The sequence below is a fragment of the Hyalella azteca genome, unplaced genomic scaffold (assembly GCF_000764305.2).
Source record: "Hyalella azteca isolate HAZT.00-mixed unplaced genomic scaffold, Hazt_2.0.2 contig5093, whole genome shotgun sequence".
Taxonomy (NCBI): Eukaryota; Metazoa; Arthropoda; class Malacostraca; order Amphipoda; family Hyalellidae; genus Hyalella; species Hyalella azteca.
The window spans coordinates 188,778-216,454 of NW_025935295.1; the positions used below are offsets into that span (position 1 = coordinate 188,778).

At 35.8% G+C, this 27,677-nt stretch overlaps 1 protein-coding gene across 3 annotated transcripts; it reads right to left on the reverse strand.

Moving 5' to 3' along the window:
• Nucleotides 1-498: 498 nt before the first annotated feature.
• On the reverse strand, nt 499-22,122 carry LOC108672533. 3 transcript variants are annotated; one of them, XM_018160220.2, is made up of 10 exons: nt 21,627-22,122; nt 11,184-11,370; nt 9,929-9,998; nt 8,786-8,913; nt 5,998-6,174; nt 5,513-5,651; nt 4,888-5,205; nt 3,661-4,362; nt 3,015-3,177; nt 499-2,154 (listed from the first exon to the last, which is right to left on the reverse strand). In XM_018160220.2, exons 1-10 carry the CDS (start codon nt 21,779-21,781, stop codon nt 1,743-1,745), a joined length of 2,451 nt encoding a protein of 816 aa, XP_018015709.1. In that variant the 5' UTR covers nt 21,782-22,122; the 3' UTR covers nt 499-1,742. The 3 variants fall into 3 exon arrangements, with proteins under 3 accessions (XP_018015709.1, XP_018015710.1, XP_018015711.1); XM_018160221.2 differs by lacking the exon at nt 21,627-22,122 and adding an exon at nt 16,593-16,891; XM_018160222.2 differs by lacking the exons at nt 9,929-9,998; nt 21,627-22,122 and having other exon boundaries at nt 11,184-11,246.
• Nucleotides 22,123-27,677: the final 5,555 nt, after the last annotated feature.

The window sequence follows — 27,677 nt, forward strand, 5'->3', positions numbered from 1 at the left end:
CCTTTGATGACCTCAGAGATAATCTGAAATCGCTGGTAGATTCAAACTAAGCTTCAGGTATCAATCGATTTGCCTAAGGATTGCTACTTCCTCTGAATTCCCGTCTTTTGGTGATGCCCGACGGCAATTTTCCCTTCACCTATGTCGAAATAACCCCGACACACAACAAGTCTTTTGGCCCAAGCAGAACACGGCCATTATAATGTCGATCGACTCAGAGAACAGCTAAGGGAAACAAGTGTGTTCGACGGTATATAACCCGGTATGTGTTGTACCCTAATACATGTAATGTACTCAAATTTCAGTCCATGATGCCCAACGCGACATGCGGCGCGAGATAGCTCGATCTGAAGCGCTAGCAAAAGTGGCCACCAAAACAAATAAACAACCATAAGGACTGCTAACCAAGTTCTCAGTTAGAATTATCAATTGTTCATGGAATCAGTTAGTTGCATTGCAGTCCTCCTACTTCAATACGATATTTGGGGTCTAATGAAACATTTATTTCGCTCTTCACATTTTTTTTTTCAATAAAATCATGTTGGGCAAAAACCCTCGGCTCATTCAAGGATAACTTGTCACTACTGAAATCTTGTCAAATAGCCATTTATTTTATAAAATGTCTATTGCCGTAGAAGCACAAAAACAACTTCATTTGGCATATTTTAATTTAAGATTTGAATTGACATCTTATTCTCATTCATGCTGAATATTACATGTATTCTCAATTTCAAAAATCAATCGATTGCCGCAGATCAATGAATAGTCATTCTTGAGAGCAGGGTGGAGCCTGGGCACTATCAAAAGCCCTAGTCGTTGAAATGACTATCGACAAACCATCAAAAAATCGTGAAGTATAAAAACCTTTTTTGGAATTTCGTTTTCCGATTGCGATTTTTTTTTATGGTGACACCTGCTAAATTCATTTCCTAAATGATTTTATATCCAACCCAGTTCAATTAGTTTAAAGCGACCCCTATAATTTTGTTTTAGTTGGCTAAAAGTCGAGAAAAGAACTTTGCAATTGGGTTTGCTCGCACCATCTCACCAAATCGGCTGCATAGATTCAGCAATAGCGAAAATGATGCAGAAACTTCTGTTTAATTTTTCTCAGGCTGTCAGGAGCTGAGAAAGGCATTACTTTTTCAACACTATCTTAGCTGTCGGTGGCTTTGACTCAACCCTGAAAAAAGTTACAAGCCAAAAATGAAAATCAGCAAAAAATTCCTATCAACACAATCAAATAAAGGCACAATATATTATATGTCGAATTATTGACATAAAAATTGGTCTGACAATATATGAAATCCGGTTTATCACTATTTTCTCGTGTCCACAGCTTACATTTCGAACAAATAAGAAAGAACGCGAGTTCAATATGAGTTCATGACTATCGTCTAGAGATGATTTCCTGAGGGACACAGGATACAGTTTAAAATTTGCCATGCAATGGGTGGTATTTTGGATAAAAAAACATTCATATTGCACACTAATCATGAGTAAAATATGAAACGTTTTCTTAGATACACAAACATGTCTTGACAATCTTTTAATTCAGCAAATGAAAACGCTGCCAGCAGCAATTTTTCAATAATGATTTCTTCGAGGCTAGCTTAGCTTCACAAAATTCCGGAATAAATTGCAATCGCACGTAAAACTCTTAGAGTAACTATTGATTTGCACGTATGTTTTGTTTCCGACACAAGAAACTATAGACGAAACAACTACGAGCACAACATTAATCAGTACTTTGTGAAATCATTGGAGCTGAAATATTTTGAATCTTCTTGCATCATTTGTTTGATTCTCCGATCTTTCTCCCAAGGCTTCTCATCTTCTTCCTGAACATGGCCACCATAATGTGACGTGCCTTTCTTTTTGCCGCAACACGGACACGCGCTTTCAGTTCGTTGTTGGCAACGCTTCGCTAGTCGTCTTTCGATGTAAATTTCAATGTCTTCATTAGCCATCATTTCCAAATTATGAAGTTCTTCAGTGATGAACGGATGCTTAGGGCCCATCGCCACCGATAAAATATTATGTGCTTCTTGCACGAACTGAAGGCCTTTTCTGTACTCCTTGAGGTTCATGTGCACTTTGCCGAGCTTCATGAAGTATAGGCCGAGTGTTGGATGCTCTGGTCCGTAGTAATACCTGAAATGGTCCTTAATCTTTAGTTCAGTTTATATTAGTGCATTGAAATACATTCTTTACGCATTTGTTGGAGATAACATAACATAACATAGTGATGTCGGCGCTGAAGTGTAGGCCTGATGTGGCCTGTCGCCGATTCTTTTCCTTTTCATGCCTTGTTCATAGAAGATCTAAAATCGTGTCATTTGACCGGATCTTTTCATGACTGACGATAGTTTGAATAATAATATTATTATTATTATTACGTGAGGGAAAAATCGAGTGAAAATTTCACAACTTCATCACGTTTTGAAACGTTCTATTTTGGGCAATCTTAGTTGCGCAGGACAATCTGACAACTCAGAAGACGTACGAGTACTGAAATTAAATTATAATGTCACTCGTTTGCTTGAATCGCAAATTCACTAAAAACTTAAAAGCAAATATAACTCCACAAAAATTCATGGTGTCTTTAAGGAAAACGTTTCGGAGTCCAGCTCCATCGTAAGTTCGAAAATTCTAGAACACAGATAAATCAGTAATTAGTACAGTCAATAATACAACGAAAATTGTAAATAGGTAGGTACCTACTTGAAATTGTAAATAGGTAGGTTTTTACAGCTTAGGGTTTTCGTTGTATTTTTGACTGTACTAATTACTGATTTATCTGTGTTCAATTTTCGAACTGACGATGGAGCTGGACTCCGAAACGTTTTCTTTAAAGATACCGTACTATGAATTTTTGAGGAGTTTTCTTTGCATTCAAGTTTTTAGTGAAATTAAATTATTAATTATCAAATTTTTTCCCTGTGAGTAGAACTTAATTCTATCATACTCCATTCGAAACATTCGGTCAAGTATCATATTAATTCAAGACTCACTTCATTCCCTCTAAGTTGTCCATGCCGTATTTGAGGGCAAGCATCCAAGCGCCACCGCAAAAAGTGGCGTTAAAAGCAAAGTCTAAGGCGCGCACTCGCCACACATTCAACTTTGGCAGGATGGTTCCTTGACGTTCCAGAACGTCCGTTACTACCTGGAAATCTGCGAGCATTTAGTCAAAGAAATCATTTCAAGTTAAGTGGGTTCTTGTTATGATATGAACAAAGTTCAAACCATGGGAATAGATTATTTGGGATCCCGATGTTAGGGACAACCGATTGAAAATGAAATTAATGTCTGGCGTTGCAGTTCAGTTTCTCAGAATTCTCAAGGTTGGCCATACCATTTCAGGAACTGCTGTCACTTATGTGATGCTAGCATCGATTGGATTTTTTATGATCGATTATCTGTATTCATTAAGATTATGGACTAAAATTTTGAATAAATAAAGTTGAATACAACTTTATTTATTCAACTAAGGTTGAATACAACTTCCCCACGAGAAAAACTTAAATAATAAATCTAAAATCACCTTCAAGTTCAAGTACAAGGGCAGATAGTAATACATGAATAAATATAATAAAAATGTGTGAAAATGAAAAATAAATATGAACAAACACTTTGATTGATCGCAATAAAGGATACTGGGGTTGTCTTCCTTCATATCCTTGAGCCTCTGTATCGTGAAGCTGACTGTGGAGCGATACTCCCGTAGAGTGTTCCGGTCCACGTAGCACTTGCATCCCTCGCACAGCACGTCACTTTTTTCAAAAACCGGCGCTTTGCGCCGTAGTTTCTTTATCTTTTTGTTTCGGGGAGCTTCTGGCTGGCTCCCACCGTCAACAACTGGCGTCTTGTTTTCTGTGGCGCTGTGAAAATCTTCTGTTGACGTACCACCATTAGTCATGTGAGACGAACTCTCGTCCTTACCAATGTCATTACTTATGACTAATTGCAACTCGCTGTCACTACTCCTGCTTTTTACGCTTCCTTCGTTCGTATTCAACAATTTATCAGTCCTACCATCAGGGTTTCCGGATTTTTTATTTTCCAATAGAGCTTTGTTTTTCTTCTTGAATGTTTTTGGCTTGGCTCCCGTGGCTTTATTTGTCGCTGCGTCGTCTCGATTCGCTGCGCAGGTAAGCTCGCCGTTCGTTAGCGCATCCTCATGTCGAGGTTTATTTTTGTGAATGACAACAGCGTCATTACTTTCATTCTGCACGCTATCTTGTTTTTCATCACTCACGCCATTGATATGAACTTTTTGGGACTCCTCGGAATTTTGCAGTCCACTCTCGAGTGAAATGTTCTCTTCATTTCCATTAGGAGGTTGCAGCATTTCCTCCTCTGTCACGGAAGCGAAGTTGAGAATAATTATGAGTTGAGATTAAGTATGAGTTGAGATTTATTAGGAGTTGAGATTAATCATGAGTTGAGATTAATTATGAGTTGAAATTTAATTATGAGTTGAGATTACTTATGAGTTGAGATTAAGTATGAGTTGAGATTATTTATGAGTTGAGATTAATTCTATTTCGAGATTGCAATTATCTAAGCCTTATTTATAATTCCATAATTTTTAATTATGGAGACGTAGAAAAATATTGATGATTCAATGACCTCATGCCAAGATGTTATGGAAGAGTGCAAGAGGATTAATACTGATGAAAGGAAATCACACGAAGGAATTCATATAAAAAATGTATGGAGACTAGAAAGATCTATTTTTACTAGCTCTGTTTTTCAATATTGAATTACCCCAAAGATAACTTCATAAAATTTATATGCAAAATTTAATTTATAGCTCATTAATATGGGAGCGTTATTTTATTTGTATATTTAAAATTGCCTCGAATAATTTGAAGAGCATACCAGACCCATTTAAGTTCGGCTCAGGCGAGCGCGCTCGCTCCGGCGTGTTAGGCTCCGACTCATCGGTCACCTCAGAGCACTCTGAGTCAGAGGCTGGCTGGAACCGGTTCTTGTCGTAGAACATGTAGGACAGACAAGCGTCCTGGGATGCAAAAGGGTTCACTGGAACGCTGGCAAACTTGAACTGAATTTTGGCAGCTTGCAAGGCTTTCTGTAAGGCTGTGGAGTTGTCATCGTCCATGGGTTTAGGAGGCTGCGTGCATTCAGGCTTGCTGTAACGGTCTGGCACTCGGATCATTTGTTCGCACATAGGGTTTTCTGTTGGGTCAAAATTTTTTCAATTTGAGATAAATAACGGCAAAGATAGTTTTTTTATATTAGTGTTCATGTTCATGAAGCGAGCATGATGTGTTGTTTGGTCTGATTAGGCATTTAAATGTTATTACAAAATTTGCAGGTATTTAAATGTTCGGTCTATTATCCGTAGGTTTCGTTTATTTGTCAACAATGAAATGATATTTGCTTGATACATATTCAATTCGAATTTCGAATAACACGAATGAATCTAATTCAATTGAATACAATAATTTATAGATGAATTTTAGTATCATAATAAATAGATTACCGCAAGTGATGTAATTCTCATAGAGCGCCCTCTCTTGGTCGTTACAGAGGTCGCACTCGCACATGAAGTACCAGTTGCGGTGCAGGTCCAGGCGTCGCATCTCTCTGCTGTTCACACAGTCAATGTAACTGATGAAAACCTGCCAGGGGCGGCCAAGAACATATCCTCGAAGTTATTTGCATTCATGCCATTTTTTAAATCTAAATTCCTAGATGTTAGTCAGGATATGCACTATGAATCTGTAAGAATTTAAGAAAATTTTTATGGTTTTTATACTCTAAGGGCTTATCTACAGGCGGAGATTTATGTTCTAAATATGTTGGTAAAAATAAAATTTCATCGTTATCACCAAGACACAGGCGCATCTTGTTCAGATGATTATAGTGAGAGTAAAGTTTGGCATATGTGGATTGACCTCAAAATATTAATTTACATCGATGATCAATCAGGGAAAGAAAGCTAAATAACGTAATTACGAGGAATACCTTGTCCAGATTTAGCTCCGGGAGATCGACTAGAGTTCTGATGTAGAGCTTCTTGCCGATGAAGGAAGGATGGGCGTTGGGCATGCATGAATGGTCGAATATCGAGGCGGCGAGGAACACCGCAGATCCCATCGGTACGTTCACCTCATCACTCAAGCAGAAGCGGTTCACCAGCGCCTGAATATTAGACCATGAACTCTTTAAATTATAAAGATTTCTTTGTCAGAGCCTGCGGCAATTAATGAAATATAACAGCCGGTAGACCCGAAGCAACTTGAGATATACATTAAAGCTGCCTCCGAGTTCCGTCCAAAATGCTTGGTAATTTAATCAACTGTTTCAGTGTTAGATATAATTTATTTCTTAGATATATTTGACAAATTATTCCAGGTACAAAGGCTCATGAACACTTATGATTAAAACCAGTCGAAATGTTCATGAACAATTTGACTTAACTGGGCTAAAAAATATTTTCACCGCTGCCATAATAGTTCTCTAAGTGAAGACAGGAAAGCTAGAGAAATAATGTTTTAAGCGCAAATTTAGCCGAAAACCTCATCTGAACATCGTTTCCAAATGTGAAAGAACTTGCAGGTTATGAATTCAGGAGGTATTGAATTTTTAATACATTAAAAAGTTATATATCCAATTAAACTTCAACTTTGCTCTGTCTTATGCTGTTATAGATAACATCTGAAGGCAAAGCCTCCGTTTAAGTTACTACGATTGACTAATTATTTCTTGCACCTCGGCAGAAAAATATGGAGAATCCTTTTTTAGTTTTCATGTTCATAAGATCGGTTTGAGATACTGAAATGAACATACAAGCTACGCATATTTTATAATAAAATACATATTCAAATGAGCCACATTGTGAAAATTAATCTCTCAACGAAACAAATATTACGCGTTCGTCGTGATTCTGAATAGAATATTATTCAACACAAATTATTGTGAAAATAGTGCAGTTCCTCGAGCTAGGAAAAATAGTGCAAATAGTGCAGTTCCTAGGAATTCTCGACAAATTTTCAAAAATTTAACCTACAGTTGGAATGAATATTATTATTAAAATGCAGCGAAAATCAACGATGTTGAAAGTGAAACAAAAATATCGCTTAAAGTGTTGCCAAGAACAGAATAATATATTAAATTATATGGCCAAAAGCGTTAATGGCTTCGACGACCATATCGGAGTACTTAAGTCACTTGAAGACATTATAAGAAAGCTAGACGCGGCTTTCGTTTGTTCTCGAGCCAAAGCAGCTGGTTAGACTGGTGTTCGCTTATTAATAGCAGAGACTAACCGTATATAACTCAGTGACGTCGTGTCTTGGACTCATGCCAGAGACATAAAAAGATGAGACCTTCACGAGGATCGTTCATACTTAACTATGAGCTGGCATGCTTACAAAAGAATGACAACTTATTTGCATAATAAATTATTTTTGAGCAAATAATAGAATAATTTTGTTACATGACTCTTCAGCAGGAGTGAAAGTTTTATGAAAATGTCTTCAATGAATCATACAATCGGTAAAGAGAATGAAATCTCATAAGACAGAATTGTCCGTAGTTATTAATTGACTTTTATGCATTAATTTTTCTTGATGGTAAGAAGATCGTGTGTGAACAAGTTATGTACGAGTATATATGGTATAATCGTATTACATTTACTATCTTCCAAAAGTTTTTCACTTTTTAAATGCAACGTTATTGACAGAAACTTTGCCTTTAGCCATGATAAAAATATGAGTCCCAATCGAGTTAGTAAATTGGAATTCACTTTTTTGCAAAATAGTGAATTTTTTAGTTTGCTGACAACTCAAGCCGGTAGACTGATGATTTGAAAAGCCGTGAGCTCCTGGAGGAGTAATAATATGGCGAGCAATGGGGCGTGATGTTGAAAATGTTTTTAATACGTAGCTGTTTTACTGGCAATATCAAAGACGAGGAAGCTACGAGACCATTGACACTTCCTTATGCTTCGTATCATCTGACGTGCCTTGAGAATTAATGGCTTACGATGATGCTGAATCGAGCGCTTGTGTAAGACTGAATAAAAAAATTGCGCCTGATATGCCTGAAGAGGCTATAAAACACATCATGATGGCAGGCCTTGATAGGCTCACTGGTGTGGACATTAATTATATTGGTAAGAATAACTCGCAGCTGTGGCTTACACAATTAAAGTTAATAGTGTGGGATTGGAAATATAATTTAGTTTCAATTAACCTTCACAATCCTTTCTAATTAATAATGCGTATTCGTAACATCGTTGTATTGTACTCAAATGTCCCTTGTTAGACTTATAATCCAACTTTTGAATCGTACAAGAAGTTTGATCCGTCATATTAAGAAAACAATGGGAAAATTATTCTTCGGCCGTAAACATAAGCTGCAATAAATTTTATCATTAAGAGCATCCATCATGTTTTGATATAAACTTTTGTTTATTTCAACTTGTAAATGTGAGCAGGAATCATGAACTGTCTAAAATTACATGAATGTCACAAATTGGTTTCTAAAACTAATCGGAATAAGAGTCAGAAAAAGAAAATACCATAAGTTATAAACACCCTTCCATATAACCGAACCATACACAATTAAAGGAGAGTTAGAATAAGAAAATACCATAGGTATACACACTCTTCCATTTAACCGAACCATACACAATTAAAGGAGAGTTAGAATAAGAAAATACCATAAGGTATACACACCCTTCCATTTAACCGAACCATAAACAATTAAAGGAGAGTTAGAATAAAAAAATACCATAAGTCATACTCACCCTGCCATATATCCCGATGAAGTCGCTCTCGTTGGGGACGTTCTCGTGCCCAATAAACTCGTTCAAAATTCTCATCATTGAACGGACGTCGCGCATGCGCACAGAATCGTTCTTTATGTCCTTATAATCTGCGTGAGGGAAAATTAATTATAAGAATTTTCAACGTTTAATAATATTTTTAAAGTTAATATTAAATTTCATCATCTAATATTAAAGACTGCGCTCTCCGACGGCACACTGAAATCCGTTTAAATTATAATTAAAAAGATAGATACTCGTTACTTTATTCACGATTGAGAAATAGATTGGAACAAATCAATTAGCTTACCTATAGATGTACAAAATTTGCAGGTTATTTATAGTTGGAATTCATTAAACACCACTTATGTATTTTTTAACTCTCATGCACATACGTCAATAACTAATTTGCCCAAATTTAATGATGCAATAATGGTAGCGTGAATTAAATTTCTCCTTTCCCGATGTAATAAAGGCAAAGTATTAATATTTTATATCAAATTAATTATGTTAAAATCCGGCAGGGAAAGTTTATATTTGCGAATAATTGTAAAAAATATGTGCTAAAATGTTTATTTTAATTATATTAGTATTTTAAATAAATAAATAAATTGTTCACAAGCACTTTCAATGGAGTAATAAGATAAAGAGTCATAAAATAAAATTTAGTAATTTAGTGATTAATAATAGTTCTGAAGCCGAAGCGTTAAAAAAATAGAAAAAATATCATTATCATTATCCTCAGAAAACTGTTTTTAAAGAGTTCAAAACTCCATTTTAAAATTGGAGGTCTCGAAAAAAGTCTTCCCTGGACTTTTAAAACGTTAGATTTGTGTGACTCGTTTTACGTCTGATTGTTTGATTTGTTTTTGCTTTTTAGATTTAAGTCTAGACGACCGTTTTGAACACGTAGGAAATGTACGAAACTTCATATGCTCTGGGATTGGAATCCAAAAAGAGACCTTAGATAGAATTTTACGGTTAGTTGACTGAGTCAAAAAATATGCCCTTCCAATAAGCAGCAAAAATAAAATGAAGCTAAGTGAGCCCTGGCATCTTTCAGAAAGAAAACAACCCACCAATTTTCATGCATTTTAGTTATGCATAACCGGAATAAGCACTTACGATTCATTAGATCCTTGAACTTTCTTCCCCGATTGTTACAGTATTTTTCCTCAAATTTTTCTCCGCCATCCTGAATATACGGCGAAACAGAAAAGAAATTTGAGTTTATCGAATTTTTTTCTCAGCCCATGCGCTCTAAGTGAGCCATTACAAGAATTGGAAAACAGAAGGTCGATGGAAGAACCAGCAATTTAATTTAATATATATAATCTTTTTAACAGTTAAGAATGATGAAAGGTGCATCTTTTTAATTGAATAATTAGCAAATGAAAGATTTAAACACAAAATCTTCGTCGTAGAAAGCTATAGGATCACGACTTAAATTAATAAATTGCATGGATAATTAGGAAGAGTTTAATTTCCGGTAAGTCTACCATCAAAAAAGAATTAATAAGCCTGAGTTAGTATCACTAGGACAGCTATCAGAGACATAGAAATAGTAGTTCATTGTAGAAAAAATTAGTATTCATAGGTAAGTTCTTGATTCCTACCAAACATCAGCAAAAGTATTCAATTTAAGCGAGAAAATCACTAAGGAACTCATGTGATGATTTTGCTCCAAGTTATTCGTTGCAACCGAACTATGTTCTGTGACTGAACGTTCCAGCACGCGTTTGTATTTGGCGTTAAGTTTTATTGTGGTTGTGAGGCTTGTGCGCGAATAAAGATGCAATCTATCGAAGAAATTAATCTGGGAAATGTTCTCGTGATAAGCCAGATTTATATAAAGTAAGAAATTGAAACGCAAATCTCATATAATAATTACACTTCGGAATTTCGTGTGCAGAATTATTGTCCCGGATGGTATAATTCATGGACTGCAATTTGAAAATGTATCTTATATTTGGTTTAGTTTCCGAAATGTATTGGGTTAATATATGAAGAATCTAAAAAGAATTTACTTTCTCGTTTTCTTTTTGTCGTATCGAATTTGTCACATTGGAATTAAATTTATGTTGTAACTTCGTGACAATATTGATAGCATGATTGCAGTGCCAATTTTAGTACAGAAATATTGCCAGGTTTGGTAACGAGATTGAGCTACAGTAACACTGCACTTCCGGATGAATTGCATTGTTTGCTCTTGATTTATCTAAACGTGAGAGATATCAATATTTTAAACGTGTGCGACATCAGGCAGTTTTAAAGTAATTTCGAATTCGGTCAATAATGAAAGGATAACAAAATAGATAATAAACAAACTGCTGTGTGAAGAACGTGAACATTTGAATATATTCTTAAATACTAATCCGACCTGGAGCCTGAACAATATCCTGGCGAGTAGTCTGGCGAAGCTAGGAATGAGCTCGCCCTTGCCACAGCGGTACTGCTTGAGCTTGCTACACTCGCGACTGTGGACAGCGTCCCAGCTCTCCTGCACGCACGCTGCGCTGCAGTAGAACGTGAAGCCGCACTTCTTGCATGGCGATAACGGCTTCAGTCTGGTCGGGGACAAGGCAAATTGGGAATTATTGAGCTTTAAGAATAAGAAACTTGGACTGTGTCATGATACAAAAAAATTCTTTTCGCAGAGCGACATCGACTTCAGTCTGGTTGGGGACAAGGGAAATTGGGAATTATTGAGCATTAAGAATAAGAGACTTGGACTGTGTCATGATACAAAAAAATTCTTTTCGCAGAGCGACATCGACTTCAGTCTGGTCGGGGACAAGGGAAATTGGGAATTATTGAGCTTTAAGAATAAATTACTTGGACTGTGTCATGATACAAAAAAATACTTCTCGCAGAGCAACATCGACTTCAGTCTGGTCGGACACAAGGGAAATTGGGAATTATTGAGCTTTAAGAATAAATTACTTGGACTGTATCATGATACAAAAAAAAATACTTCTCGCAGAGCAACATCGACTTCAGTCTGGTCGAAAACAAGGACAAGCTTACTATTTTTGTTTAATCAAGATGAATCGCGTCACCGAAGGAGGTATTTTTGCCTCAATGAAATTCCGACTGTGCATTACGGATAGGGACATGAACTGGGACCACGTCATCACACGGCATAGAGAATTCAGTATAGGACCAAAAGATTGACCAACCCTGACCAGGCCCGGCGACTAGCAGGAGTGGCCAGTGAGTTCAGTCAGCCAGAAGAAAAGCTTCATTTCTCTATGTGCATTGCAATTCATCATTCATAATGAATACAACTTATGATAAAATTATTCTTATATTCATTTTCATCAACATTAATGCCTTCATTCTCTTTTGTGGTGCAATAGCCATAGTTAATTAAACAATATGCAAGCTTGCATGCAAACTACCAGTGTCCGTAAAACATTACAGCCAGGCGATGATCTGATATTTTTGTTATAAATTGCATTCGGATATTTATTAGTGTCGATAATTCGTACTTAGATGGTTAAATAACCTAATTATGGATGTCGCAAATTAACGAAAAACGTAACTGAGATCAAAGAAATATTGGATTATCACTGATTGGTGCAGTTTTGAGTGAAAGGAAAATGAGAGATGATAAAATCATTCTTTCTCCACTATATCGATATTTTAAATGGAAATACTTGCTTTATGTTTCTTATGTAACTTAACATTCTCAGGAGTTTCCCGTCTTTGGTACGTATAACTTTTTTATCCAATTGAGCTTAAAGGAAATTTTTGTATTCTCTTCTTGTAACCCTCGAGGAGGCACCGACAGCCGAGCCGATGTTCATTACTGCAGCTCACGTTGCGATTTTTTCTGCCTACCGCGCCTCATATTCGATCCAAGCAAGGGTCGTTTTTCTTAGCTGCTAAGAAAAGTTGACGACCACATGAGATTAAAAATTTACAAATTGCATCGGAACTTGTAAAAAATTATTTTAATCAGTACTTTAGTCCGCTATCAGGATGCGGATCTGATGCATCACGTCATCGAAAAATATTTTTCCAAATCATTATTCGCAAGAAGTTTTAGAGCGAGCTAGTTTCCGTCCTAGATAAATGATACTACGCAACATTATTCAATGAACCTAATGAAGAAAAATTTGCCTAACATTTTCTTTAGCCCAAGGGAATTAGACGACGATGGCTTTTTTAACTGCTTGCACGTAAACTTGAACAATAACAGGAAATTATTACTGCAGTGTATTTATCAAATATACACCACAGTCCTTAATAATAGTTACACAATAAAATATACTTATACCTTTGCATTAAGCTATTTGTTTTTATTTACATTTTCTCACAATGCCTGCTTGCCGTACATATGTTTGAGTATATCAGCGTGAGAAGTGCACGCGTGGCCAGGGTATCATTAGAAGCCGCAACGCATGAAGCCCAATATATACGAGGCCTGGAGTAGTGAGCAGCTCCAGGTAATGAGTTCTCCAAGATCATGGAGATCGCTGCTGAGCTGCCAAACTTCTAATGACCTGAAATAATTTGCAGTGGGTGCGATATTAAAGAGATTATCGCAAGCCTCTTGCCAACGCGTGCATAAGACGCCTAAGTCTGAGAACCGAGAATTTGGGTGTCGTAAATAATCAATTTTATTCGCTTAGAATATACGAGCTCATATTGCATGATATTACCGGAGTATAACGATATTTAGCGTTATAATGTTCAGAGATACCGGTAATTGCTCTGCGTATTTATGTTATGTTTCATTATTTAATGTAGTTCTGTTGGATGAATACTTCTCTTATTAGGCATTCTTGTTATGTAAGTGGTACATACAATGCTAATTAAAATATTGAGGAGGCTGCCTCATCAAAGTTTTAAATGGGGGAAAATAAAGTAGCCTATTAACTAAATCTCCAATCTGAACAAACAAAAAGTTCATAATAAAAGGATATTCTAGTTCACGATGATATTCCGATTTATACACTTTGACAATTTCTGAAATTGATTTCAAATTTTTAAATATTGCGTTTTTGAGCCTGAAACATTTTCTCAAAGCGCCTTAATTATTTTAGAAAGCATTGCAGCACGTATTTTGCGTAGGTGGCAAATCAAATTTTCCGTGCAACTTGTACTTGTTAACAGTATAATTAGCAAAATAACGAATATCGATGGCCAATGGTTGATTTTTGTTGCGGGCAGAGCATCGCTTTTATCCATTCTGTTGCACAGTAAATTTATTTATATCGTTAGTTAAATCGCGATATTTTATTAACAAAGGAGAGGAGGAAATTGCTAAAGGTTCTCGAAAAGTCTTTCAGAAGATTCGTCGGCAGTTTCCTTGCTTTTAAATTCTCAATAAAGTTAATTTATATTGTGCAATATCCGAGTCATATTTCAAAATTCTAAAATAAATTCAAAATTTGATCCTAGTTTCTCTAGCAACGGGAATCAGTTAATTTCGTTGGTAACCAACTTTCCTCATGGTATATTTATTATTGAATAAACTTTAGCAAGGACTTCATCTATACAGACCCATAAACATTTTTATCAAAGAATACAACAGCTAAGCCAGCTCATAATAGATCCTCTTTTTTTATGAGCTCTGAGAATTAAAATCACTTGGGTGCCAAAAAATTCACCATTTCTTATAAGAGAAAACATTTCGTTTTTAGCTTCTGTTCTTTTCGTTTCAAATTAAATGGGATTTAAATTAATTAAATTAAATGGGATTCGCGGTTTCCGAATTTGCTCTACTTCCCATAGTGTGCACACGGAATTTGAATATTTGGGCAGTATGTTCTCACTGAATGGGTTTCCTTCACAATTGGTGTATACTCAAATTAAGAAATTCTTGTCTAAACAATATGCTGAGGTGGTTCCCGAAAGTGACGATAGGAATCGTGCTTATTGTTCTTTTCCTTACTTTGGCCCCGCATCTGAGACGATGGCAAAGGAGTTGAAAGATCTATTCTCTAAATACCTCCCGAATGTTAATCTTAATGTATTGCTAGTGAACAACTTTAAAATTAGCTCGTTTTTCAAGTACAAAGATCCTCTCCCGGTTTTTATGCAATCATCCCTAGTTTATCAATATAGTTGTGCGCAGTGCGCATCTGCGCATGTCAGTATGACATCGCGCAATTTTTATGCTAGGCTTGCAGAGCATAGGGGCAGGAGTTATAGAACAGGGAACATACTTGCGCATCCCCCTCATTCAGCCGTACGTATTCATGCCGAGCAGTGCAACGTCCTGGTGTCCAATAGTGATTTTAGAGTTTTAGCCTCCACAACCGGTGTTTCTGACCTACGAATTTTAGAATCATTATTTATTTTCAAACAGAAAACCAGTTTAAATGCTGCATTCAGTTCCTATCATCTACAAATTGTAAATATATAGAACCTTCTCTACATGTCATCTCATTTTTATTTCTGTTATCTTCGATTTTAGTTCTTGTCCCAAGTTTTGGTGAATTGTTTGAATGTGAATTTTAGGCTACTAATTGTTTGTACCTGTGTTCTAGGTTTTGAGCTCTGAGAAGATATGAAAAGGTGGGGGCAGACACGCGGTTTAGGAGCCTGTTGTTTTGGTTCCTTGAACCTTACTTTGGACACTGAAGTTAGTATGCTGTTGCCATAGCTTAAATAGGTTAAACAATATAATATATAGATAGTGTAAATTATTGGCTAAAGATAGCTATGTAACCACTCCTGTACACCTCTTTTGCTCCAACTGCCGAAGCAAGAAGCATCGACTGGCCGATGTTCCAGAGGCGGAGTGTCGAGCTTGACGCCGACATATTTCTTTGTTCAGAAAGTTATACGCTGAGCAGCGGTTCTTCTCGCGGCCTTCTCATGATTTATTTATGTGCTTCTTGTAGGACGTGTCTACTGGGCTTGGCAATAACGTGCTGCTTCTCAAGACGCAGTTGAACTTCGGTATTTCTTAAAATACAAAAGCTATTGCTATTTCTTTTAATAAGACTATTATAGCATTAAGTAATAATTAAGTTTTTCTTATTCTCAGTTTGATATTTTTTTAGAAAACGATTCGAACGCGATCATGTGTGAATAATTGTTCTATTCTTAACTGCAATTGGTTTTATGGAAAAACGTGAATAGTACACAAAATATGTGCTTCTTTTTTTCTAAAAAGAAATCCAGATTTATCAGACGCCTGCATTCTAACGTGGAACTGTTTAAATACCTCATATCATAATATTTCATTAGCGTTCAATTAATTATCAGCTTAAATTCTATGAGATAAGGTTAGACATTGTCAGCAAAGTACATCACTGTAGAGCTGGGATGCAGTTACTAAAGATCCGACTCATATTCAACATTCATATTGCAGCTTGCAGCATAACTCAGGATTAAAGGAATCGATGCTGATTTAATGTTAGCTCACTTAAGGATTAATACTGCGAAGGATTAATGCAATGACGACCTTATTCACACTGCAGGCCGCACCACGTTAATTGTTCATACGAAAGCCTGATGGAATATCATGTCAGTTTTTGCTCTACCTGCTTAGCTTAAATATTACATTCCATTGTTTCAACACTAAAATTGCTTCAATAATTTACCATTTCATTTCATTGATTATATGATATTAATTTTAGGCTGTGTAATGTACACGTATAATGCGAAACAATTTTTTCAGCACCAGCTACACCATTCTTACAAATCATTCAATTGTTTTACCGTTTCCCAGCTTTGAACTTTTTCCCCAACGGTTTCTTACTACCCCTACCCACAAATGTCCAATTAAAACAGGAAGATTTAAGGCGCGTTTTCCTAACCCGATACTTACCTGTAGTTGGCGAAACAATTCTCGCAATATTGGCCGCGTCTGCTCCTGGAAATTGTATAAGCGAAGGGCGTTGAGGTGAGAATAACATCGCCCTTCTTGAGCGGCCGTCGCCCAGTCAGCTCCCGCGCCTTGAAGCTCACGAAATCTGGCATTTTTGTGCCTGAATTTCTTTTATAAATTCTAGAAATCGATAAGTATTTTTATCTAATGTACGTTTTTTATGTATATTAGATATATATTGATCTAACATACGTATAATTGTATGCGTTCTAGTTCGTATACTTGATTAGCACGCGAAGAATGGAAATTTCTGTAACCTTATCGAAATTATTCTGACCGTTAATTGATATAAACCAAAAAGGTAAAAAGTTTCATACAATGATTTATTTTTTCCATAATGAACAATATAACTTGTAAAAATCCTGAATTGTGTAAAGTCAGAAACAGTTTCAATCTTCATATGTTCTATGAATTTGGCTGCCATAAACTCATTCTATCCCATTATTAATAAGCAGTACATCGTAGCAAACGTCGTATAGTATTCTTCTTATAACAAAAAACTTGCGCCGTTGATCTCAAATTTGCAAACAATATGTGTGACAATGTTTGTATTTTCCCCCAATTATTGTTTTTCCTGCTTCTTTCAATTCCTCAAAAATTCAATTACAAATGTTTAAAAGATATATGCCGAGGATGCATTGTATTTTTAACGAAATAAACAATCGATAATTTTTACATTTACTGTTGACAGATTTCTGCATTTTTTCTGTTACTGTGTTCAGAAGATAATAATTTTTTGTTAGTTAAGTTAAGAAAAGCTTCACAATAGAACTAAACGTTAATATAAATTAATAATTTTGCATGTATATTAATTACTTACTTTCAATATTCATGAACTTATACTTAATTACTTAATATACATGGACTTTATTTTTCACTTAATTTTTCAGTATTCAAAAACAATTGATGAATTGTACACATTTAGTTATCATCTAAAATTTTTGAGCAACTCATCAACATTTTGTGTACAGCTTCTAAGTTGTACGCAACACGCGTGTACAAATCATCTAAAATTTCGTACAACAAATCAACGTTTCATGTACAACTTCTAGGTTGAACACAAAATGTGTACAAATCATCTAAAATTTCGTACAACTCATCAAAATTTTATTTATAACTTCAAAGTTCAGGAAAAAAGTGTACAAATCGTCTAAAATTTCGTACAACAAATCAACATTTTGCGCACAGCTTCTAAATCAGTTATACACAAAATGTTTGTCAATGATTCATTCCTGAGGCTCCTAAGCGTCTTGCTGGCACGCAGCCACTCGAATGTCAAGTGACCTCTTGAAAAGGCCTTGAAAATTTCACTTATTTCTTTATTCAAGCAGAAGAAGACAGCTCAACACAAGCCAAATTATTATGTACAGTTTAATGATCAAACGAAATGACTTTTATTTGGAAATATTAAAAAATATATTACTGCTTCTGTGCGAAGGAAGGGCATATTGCAATTTTTATTACAGGAAACTGATTTAGACCTCTTTAGACTTCTTTAGACCGGAAACTGATCCTTTGTTATTTTTTCACAATTTTCTTCAGCTTTGCAAAAATGGAATAGCTTTTACACACAAAATGTCAGCTCACTCCTGATCGCCATTTTTCTACAGTTCAACAGCGGTATGAAACGAACACTGCACCACCTTCGACCACGACTCGGATACTAGCAAGCTGTTCATTCTATTACGACGAGACGCTCGGAGGTATCTGAAGCAGCATCGAGTATAGCATTACCAGCACACATTGTTGTTCCGTTGGCGCCAAGACTTTCAGGGGAAAGTGGTGCGATTCTGTGCAAACACTTAGAAAAATGGATGGGTCAAATTGTCCAAATAGTGACGAACTTGCTGAGTGTAGCACTGACACGTCCTGTTTCTGGGACAAACTGGATCAGGATGGCACACATATGGGCAAAAGTACATCGTTATTTGAACAAAAGCTCAGTTATTTCTCTGTGTGCATTATCGTGTGTGACCGTAGCGTGAATGTTGGCACACGGGCCACTATAAATTTTATTGGTCGAGTTGAACTTCCACACATTGCACACGCATTCACGAGTTGAGATGCTCTTATGTACGTGAAATTCTGCTCAAATAGCACCCTGTACTACCCTTATCTCATATCCCAAGACAAAAATTGTTCGCGGGATTAGGATAGTTTTTTTTTTGCAGTCTGACCTGCATTGCAGTTCCTGTCACGAGTGTTTGCACGCGGAAGATGTTAGAGTGACAGATTTATTGCCCACTGAGGCATGCAGTCACTCAAGAGATGCTTCTATTGCAGATTCGCCACAAGCATGCGATTTTTTAATCAATATTTACCTCTATGGCAATTTAGTAGACTAGTAGTTATTTATAATCATAAACTTTTTGAAGTTTCTTCAGTTTCTTATCCATTAAAAAGATAATTTCTTCCCTTCCTCTTATTTTTTGCTAAAACATTATCCATCAGTTATCGAAATTACTTACACCAACCATTTTATGGCTAATATACTAAATGATAATTAAATATTTTAAGCGTAAAAAAATTAGATGAATATCAAAATTAGCTGCGTTTTAAGTTTTACATTTTACTATAGAAACTTGCTCACAATTAAATTGTTATGCTCTACTTGTAACTTGGGGGGATCACCCTTCCCCCTGTAGCTCCGCAGGTTGAACTCTCGCACACCAGCTTGTGTTGTGTCGCACGACCAGGTTTATTGGTGTCAACTTTTTAACACCTTAAAGACATCACCTCGCTGAGCAGGGGCTCACACGAACACTGAACGCTGCAATGTTTTGCGGTTCAGAACATGAGTCTTTCACCCTAATGACTTACACAGAGAATATAGCAGTCCAAGCCCCACACAGGCTAATGTGTGGGGCTTTTAATTTTGTAAAAAATTGTTAATTTTGTAAAAAATACGTAATTTTAGCCCAATGAATGTACGTAATGTTCACTCAAATAATGTACGTAATGTACGTAATGTTAACCCAATTAACACACTAAATATAACAGTCAGTCCAGTGTTATGACCACTGAGTTTTTAGCGTGCCGAATGCACTGTATGAACTGCAAGTTTATATATTATGTGAATAGATATATATTCGAGTAAATTTAATTACAATATTTAATGGAGGTTTGTATTTTGTTAATTCAAAATTATTATGAGTAAAAATTTTATTTATTTTGTGGATATGATAAAGCACTGGCAGGCGGCAATTTTTTCTGCTTTGAAAGCCCCTTATATTAAATCGTCGAGTTATACTAAGTTACGAAGACTTTTGGGCAACGCCATATTAAAAAATTTACATGCTTTTGCTGGTTGAAGCTGCAAAAAAACGTTAAATTATCACTCCGTCTTTTTTAAAATTTAAGCCGGTTATGATAAATGGAAGTTAAGGTTTTTCATATGAAAGAAATGACAGTGAGTAGTTCAGAGCACAAAGTAATTTTTACTATTTAAATAAAATGCTTTTGTATCGCAAGTGATGGAAAAACGTTCAAATTCCAAATGAAAGAATTTATCATTTCTGAAATAACTGCAATTTTTTTCTTTTATGATCAATATGAATCCATTTGTTCCAATAATTTATACACATTAATTTATCACTTCAAAGAACAGCAGAATAATCTTGTCGGTACCGTTAGGGATTTCAGCTTCAGAACTCTCAAAGTTTAATTAAGCTGAAGACAAGACACATTACAGTTATAGAGCTGTAGCTTATCTCACCCAATAATGTATTTTGGCACTCATTTTTGTATTTTGTAAATTTTTGTTCGAAACAACTCTGATGTTCCTTGGTTAAAAAATGGTTTCAGTAATATTACGTTTAATGCTTTCAACAATAATCCATTTGTAACAACTTTTATTATTTAATATTACTCTTAATAATATTCTATTGATGCATTCTGTAATATCTATCTCAATTAAGAAAAGGATATTATGCTGCCGTTATCTATCAGTCTTTCCGAAGCAACTGAACGGATAATTATAATCTTTCCGGCAATTCGCGAATTTAAAATTTCATCATCAAGTAATCTAGAAAACGAACGATTCGTAATCCAAGCTCAGTGATAATGAGGCAACGAAATCGTTCAGTCAGGATCAAAGGAATTCAGATTAAAACAAAGCTCATCAATTTATCGCCGATGCGAAAAGCCGACTGGAGGATCATATTGATGGCTACACAATCACCGGCTTTGGCCACGTATCATTCGGCCAAGAATTTCAATAGTGTGTGTTTTTCAACGCTCTGGCAATTGTACGAGATTCTTGCGAGCGTCGTAAATTCGAAGGCGCAAGACAGAGGAGCTCGTTAGGCGATGCCTAAATTGTTATCTGACTCGCGATGCCAAGTCTTTCACTGATTCGTAAATAACCATTAATTCGGCATTGTGTGTTTCTTTTATACTCTCATTATTCTTTTCGAGTACAAATGACTGGATGATTACAAGACACAAAATGTGCACCGAGTTATTACCATTTATTGTCTGCGTAATATCTTGATCTGAAAAAATAAAGGTGAGAGCAGTTTTACTTTCTAAATTAAATAACTAAGTACCTATTGATCACAAGGTGTTTTTTATGTTGCTTCTTTAAAGCTCAAATGTTGGATGTGGCAAAAAGGAAAGTATGTTTTGCAGCGTTGATATGTAGGATATGGTTAGGGAGAAGGTATATTTTACGGCGTTGACATGTAGGATACGGTTGGGGAGAACGTATATTTTACAGCGTTGATATGAAGGCATGATTTACAGCACTCACCTGTAGAATATGGCGAGCAAGGAAGCTTGATTTTACACCGTTAATTTGTAGGATACGGCAAGGAAGGAAGCACGTTTTACAGTGTTAATCTGTAAGATACGGCAAGTATAAAGGAAGCACGTTTTACAGTGTTAATCTGTAAGATAGGGCAGGGAAGGTTTCTTGTTTTACAGCGTTAATCTGTGTGATCCGGCAAGGAAGAAGACATGCATCACAGCACTCACCTGTTGGAGACGAGGCAGGACTCGCAATATTGTCCTCGCCGGTCGTTCTCAATAACGTAAGCGAAAGGTTCCGACGTGAGCACAACTTCACCTTTCTTCAGAGATATTTTCTTGTTCCGCTGCTCCCTTGCACGGTAGCCCCAATAATCCCGCATTTTTGTCCGCACTATTCCGTCTCACTTATTAGTTAACGTTCTATTTTATCCTATGTATGTTCATAACGAGAAGAAATAGATGTTTTCTGCTACAGAGAGTTGTGCGTTACAGGTTGTGAGTTAATACGTGAATATTTGAAATACTGAGGATTGGTTATATTGTATTACGTTAAATGAGTGATACATCTGTTAGCATATTTTCAAAGATATTATCATTTGTAGATTGATAATGGATTTCACCTAGTAGTGAGTTCTTGGATATTTCGATTCACATTGTGGTGCTGCTCGCAAAATTTAGATATCCTGAAAGAGTTTGTATGTGCTTAATAATCAATAATTCTGAAAAATCGACAGTGCAAAATTAATTGTAAAAATGTTGCACACTGTTGCTTATCTTTGGTTCAAAGTTCAAAATGTAAGTTTTAAGTTAAAACTCAAACACTGCCGTTAAAAATGTGTATGTGTGAAGTTGGTAAACATCCATACAACACAACATCATTAATGACAGAAAAATGTATTAGTACATTAGACAGATGCCGGAAAAAATTTATAAGTGGGATGGTTTAAGTGACAAAGTGCAACAAAAATATAAGGTTTTCTTGGATATGCATTGGGTATTTTCAAGTTTCTGAAGGCAGAGTTCTTAGGTAATTCGGTGTAAACTCGTGGCAAACACATTTTCGTGACTTTCATGAGATAAATCTAATTCAATCAGGATAAATCACCATGGCTTCAACTTCAGAGAGACAACTGCAAGTATTTAACGAGTTGAATATTTTTCATCATCATTTCATTCATTATCTCACAAAACACAGCACTAGGAGCGTTTGTTGCGCGTATCTTTGTCATCTCACGCAGCGCATAGCACTCGTAGGAAATAAGCGTAGTTCTATAGAGTAAACTCGGCAACGTTGCTGTAATGTTAGCAGTCCACTCTTTGACACTACTCTGTGGAACGCGTATTAATGGATCGGTATATTCCGGTAATTATATTATTCTCATGATGTAAAATCAACCATTCTTATAACGAGAATTACTGTTTGAAAAATTACGCTCAATTCAGAAGAAGCATTGTTCAGTAGCACCGCCACAGCGAAAATCAGATTAAAATCTCAGCAGTAAACAAACGGTATTTGATTCGGCTTTTAAGCAGGCATTGTTGTTCTGTTTCACGGGCTTTGCTCTCTAGAGTTTGAAAGCAAGCAAGGGGCGAGAGTGTACTGCTGCTGCTGCAGCAGCGCATGCTGTTGCCAACTGACTGGCACCACGAGCTGCTGGCGGGTGCCCAGTTCTAGCTGCCCTAGCATACTACTCGTCCTGCATCAATAATCTCATGCACAAGTCATCTCAATAAAGAATTTTTATATACATATTATTTTTTATATTGCCTAATAATTGATTTCTGATGCGATGACATACATTTTGCTTATAGCCCTTGCAAGTTTTCATCATAGCAAAAATGTTCTCATTCATTGAGTGCATATATGAAAATTAACTTTTAAAATCATTTGCTCAGTTTTGAAGGTTCTTCCTTATGTCAAACTGATCTGACATAACATCTGAAGTACATTAATCGTGACATTTGTTGTCAGGAATACATTCGTACCCTCTGAAGATATTATTAACAATGTTGCGGCCTGAAGAAGAATTCAGGCCGCAACATTGAGGAATTTTATAATGTCAAGTTCTTGGGCATGCAATCCACAATAAATAGTCCAGGATCGTCTCTTATTTGTCAAACTGCCGTACTTCAGAACATCTTCAATGTTTGTCCAGCATCTGTTCGGCCGTACATTGTTCTTTAAGTTTAGTAGAATATGAAGGCAACTTTTTTAAACATATTCAATAATTTTCACTCCTAGGAATGCTTCAGTCCGTGCCAGGTTGATTATAGACCAGATTTTATGAGCAATTAGTTAGTTAGACGGCAGTAACGCTCGGTTTAAAATAATTTATTGATATTCAGTTCAATTCCTGACATTGAATTCACAAGCGCAAAAATCACTAGATTGCTTAAGTCGCAAGTTTACCAGGAATTTAAAAGCAAAGAAAACAGCCAGAATATTAACCATTTCTTAAGAATGAAAATGTGTCTTCGATGTGAATTTAGTTTTCTAATTGATTCTGATTTTCTTATAGGTTTTGAACTTTTGAACTGACGATGGAGCTGGACTCCGAAACGTTTTCATTCTTAAGAAATGGTTAATATTCTGGCTGTTTTCTTTGCTTTTAAATTCCTGGTGAATTCACAAGGTGTTGCATATTGAAGAACTGCTCTTTCACTTTATTACAACCATTCTATATAGTTTTCATTATTTTCACTTGAGGCACTCAAGTGAAAATAACATAATTTCATAAAAGGCCTTTTATTATTGATGAAAAATGTCGGAAGTGCCATTAAAATATTTTGAGATGTAAGGCCTCAATTTCTAACAATAAGTTTTGAATGTTACGAGAGTATAGCTAAACGGACTCACAAAATATTATAGCAAAGTCGAGTTGCCTGATATTTCATCCCTGAAAAATTAGGCAGAAAATGGCTAGCTTAAAACGTAGACGGAGCTGTCCATTTGCCAAGACATTCATGCGGAAATATGCAAATATCTGCTGTGTAGATCACGATATGTTGCCAATAAGAACTAGGCAGGTGTTCAATCTTAACGAATACTGAAAAAATTTCAGCTGTAGTTGAAAAATATCTCTTACCATCTTATTCCCGGAGGGTAGATCAATATGCTAAAGAAGCTACACCTTAACGTCAAGCGGAAAACATATGCCGACATATTAAATTTTTTTTTGAATTCGTAGCTAAACAGTTATCGATCTTTATGTTTTATGAGATGTTTATGTTGAGCGAGTTCTATCTCACACAGTTATCCTTCCATTAGGCGCCTTAACTCGCAATATCTAAGGATATACAAGTTTTAAAGGACGCTAAAAGTGTACTTGATTGTCGCGGAAACAAATAAAAAATGTGTAAACTCTGGGAAGATTACAGATCTTATCACTAGGACTAAACGTTGAATTTACAGTGGGGGGAAATATTTATTCGTACACTTGAAAAATCTTATTTCAATGTATGTAAGTACACAAACTTAACAGGAAAAGTGATTTAAATTATGTATAGAGACGCATAGTATTCAAAAATACTATCAAAAGAAATTAAATCTCAATGCAACAAAAAACAATGCAACATGTTCACTTTTCGGGTGAAAAAAGTATTCGTACAAAACAATAAATCCGCATTATTTTAATTTAATACTTGGTTGACATCTGCAAATCATTGGTCGAGACGTATAGAAATAGACTGGTATCTGTTGAGCTGAATAAAGGGTATTCAACCAAGTATTAAATTAAAATAATGCGGATTAATGTTTGTACGAATGCTTTTTCACCCGAAAAGTGAACATGTTGCATTGTTTTTTGTTGCATTGAGATTCAATTTCTTTTGATAGTATTTTTGAATACTATGCGTCTCTATACATAATTTAAATCACTTTTCCTGTTAAGTTTGTTTACTTACATACATTAAAATACGATTTTTCAAGTGTACGAATATTTATTTCCCCCCACTGTATGTCAGCATTTCTCTTGTGGGAATTATTTCTAAAAAAGTGTATGATAATTGAAAAATATACAAATAAAGTGACCATCAACACCATGAAGTATTTTCTCAGAGATGGTATTTCATCGTTTAAAAAGCCTATATGAAACGCTTATATCGCAACACCACCACGCCATGCAACAACCGCCATGTAAGACACATCATTGACAGATGAAAATCCCAAAGAATTATAAGATTTTGTGTGTGTTTGTGCAGCTGCATTGTAGCTTCAAGGCCTGGATTTGCCATAGCCGCCTAAATAATGGGCTGTGAGAGCGCATTTTAGCGGCCGTTATGGCGGTCGCCATGCGAGTTATGATCGGCCTGGAGAACTGCACGCGCGCGCTTCAAAAGTAAGCGCTGCCGAGCCACACTCAATGTGTGGATATTGTGAACTCAACTCTTAAGAAGTCTATTGTAATAAGTTGTTCGTTTTCAGTTATCTCTTATGTGTTTACTACTCTTATTATAATCAGAGACACTTATTATTGACACTTATTATAGAGACTTATTATATTTTTATTGTTCTGTGCGAAAGAGTGTTTCTAATGTTACGCTGAGCTTCGCGCATTTTTTTGTTATTTGGTATGATTTTAGTTTCTGTTTTGGACGGTAATTTGTTGAATTTTTCCCCTATATGGAACGAATCATATGAATGAGCGATGTGAGAATTAAGCATACATTGGTAGGTAAATCCTCGCTTGAGTAATTAATGCCTTATGCGCTGGGTAAAAGTTCATATAATTGGATCAACGTGTTCCGTATAGCTGGAGTTGGCCCTGAAAGCTTGAATGATGATGGGTTAGCTTTCAGTCGAAACTAAATGGAATGATAAAAATGGAATGATGATAATCACTCTAATGCCACCCCCACTCTTTTATCTATTGGGTATAATATAAATATCATTACCAGGAAAAAAAATAACCTAAAATAATAATAATGATGATACTGCTATGATGTACTACACAATGTGTTATGCATCAATTGACAGTCAATAATTAATTAAAGATGTTTCGGCATAGATGTTTTCTTCAAAGTACCTTATTGTAGCTGCTTTTGGAGGTTAAGCGTTAAGTTGGAATGAAACATTGAGTTACAAGAAAGCAATCTCTTATATTGCGTCATGAAATACCTACATTGACTTTAGACTAGGTCAAGAATTTGAAGACACTAAGTTCGTGAGCTTATATTTCGATTTTTGTTTGGCGTTAGCTGCGTAAATTTGGTCGTTTTAGCTTTTTATTGACCATAAAGCAGCTGCGCCAAGGCCTTTATTTGGTGAGAATCGTTCGTTAAATGTTATTTGTTTGCACTTCTGGGCATTGCTGTGTTTGGCGTAGTCTGCCTAATAAACAGGCCGCACCGAAGTTTTCTGCGACAGCAATTTGTGGTATTTTAAAGGGGTTTTGGGCTTTAAATTGCGAAGTCTGTCGTAAATCTGGGATGCTGTTGAGCCGCGGGCACTAAAATTTAAACAGAAAAGATGCAGTGAAATTAATTCAGAAATACATGCTATGGCTGCCGCGAGCCTTAAAAAGCACTGAATTGTAGGAGCTGGGATCTCTGGCTCTACCAAACATTATTCGAATATTGTATCACCACAGCGTTGTGCATGAAGATATTAATCATCAATGTTGAATTCCTGCATATGAATGGTGTGTCAGGTACCGACGAGAAAGTCAAATTTCGAAGTTTGAACGAGGAAATTTTACGCTGCGTGATTAATTAGTTAGAAGTACAAATGTAAGTAGATCTTGACACTTAAAGCGCTGTCTTAAAAATTTTCTTTTATTACATGAACGCAAAATCGTAACCGTATTTATTACGATGCAATTTAGATTTTTTTGCCATCTCTATTTCGTACAATTTAGAATATCGCGCGTCCTCAAGGCATGATTCAGAATCCTGAGTGAACTCAGAGCATGGATCTAAGGTTATATAATTACTATTTATATAACGAAATGACTTAAATTGATGAGATTAGTTTACATGCAATGGCCATGAACTAACTTAAAATTTTCTTTCATTTGAAGACATGCACATGAAGAATGTAGTATTGTGTAGGTAATGAAAAGAGATGTAATCGATTTTCATATCATTTCAGTGAAACTATTCGATGTTCGTGTAAAGCAGAATAATAGCTCCATCATGACCCTCACTCTACCTCTTTCAATCATGTCTATTCGCTATCAAAAATGTCGATGCTTCTTACGCAAAAGAAAAACTCAATTCTCGAGGAAGAACATCAGTGCGTACGCGCCTTCATCCCTCGAAATGAACGACTTTGCTATC

Bases quoted from the DNA above. Each gene is read 5' to 3' on its own strand.
- LOC108672533 (XM_018160220.2), bottom strand. From the start codon at position 21,781: ATGCGGGATTATTGGGGCTACCGTGCAAGGGAGCAGCGGAACAAGAAA. The intron at 11,371-21,626 runs GTGAGTGCTGTG...GTCCCCGACCAG, and splicing joins TCCTGCCTCGTCTCCAACAG to ACTGAAGCCGTTATCGCCAT. The intron at 2,155-3,014 runs GTGAGTCTTGAA...GGACCATTTCAG, and splicing joins GACAACTTAGAGGGAATGAA to GTATTACTACGGACCAGAGC.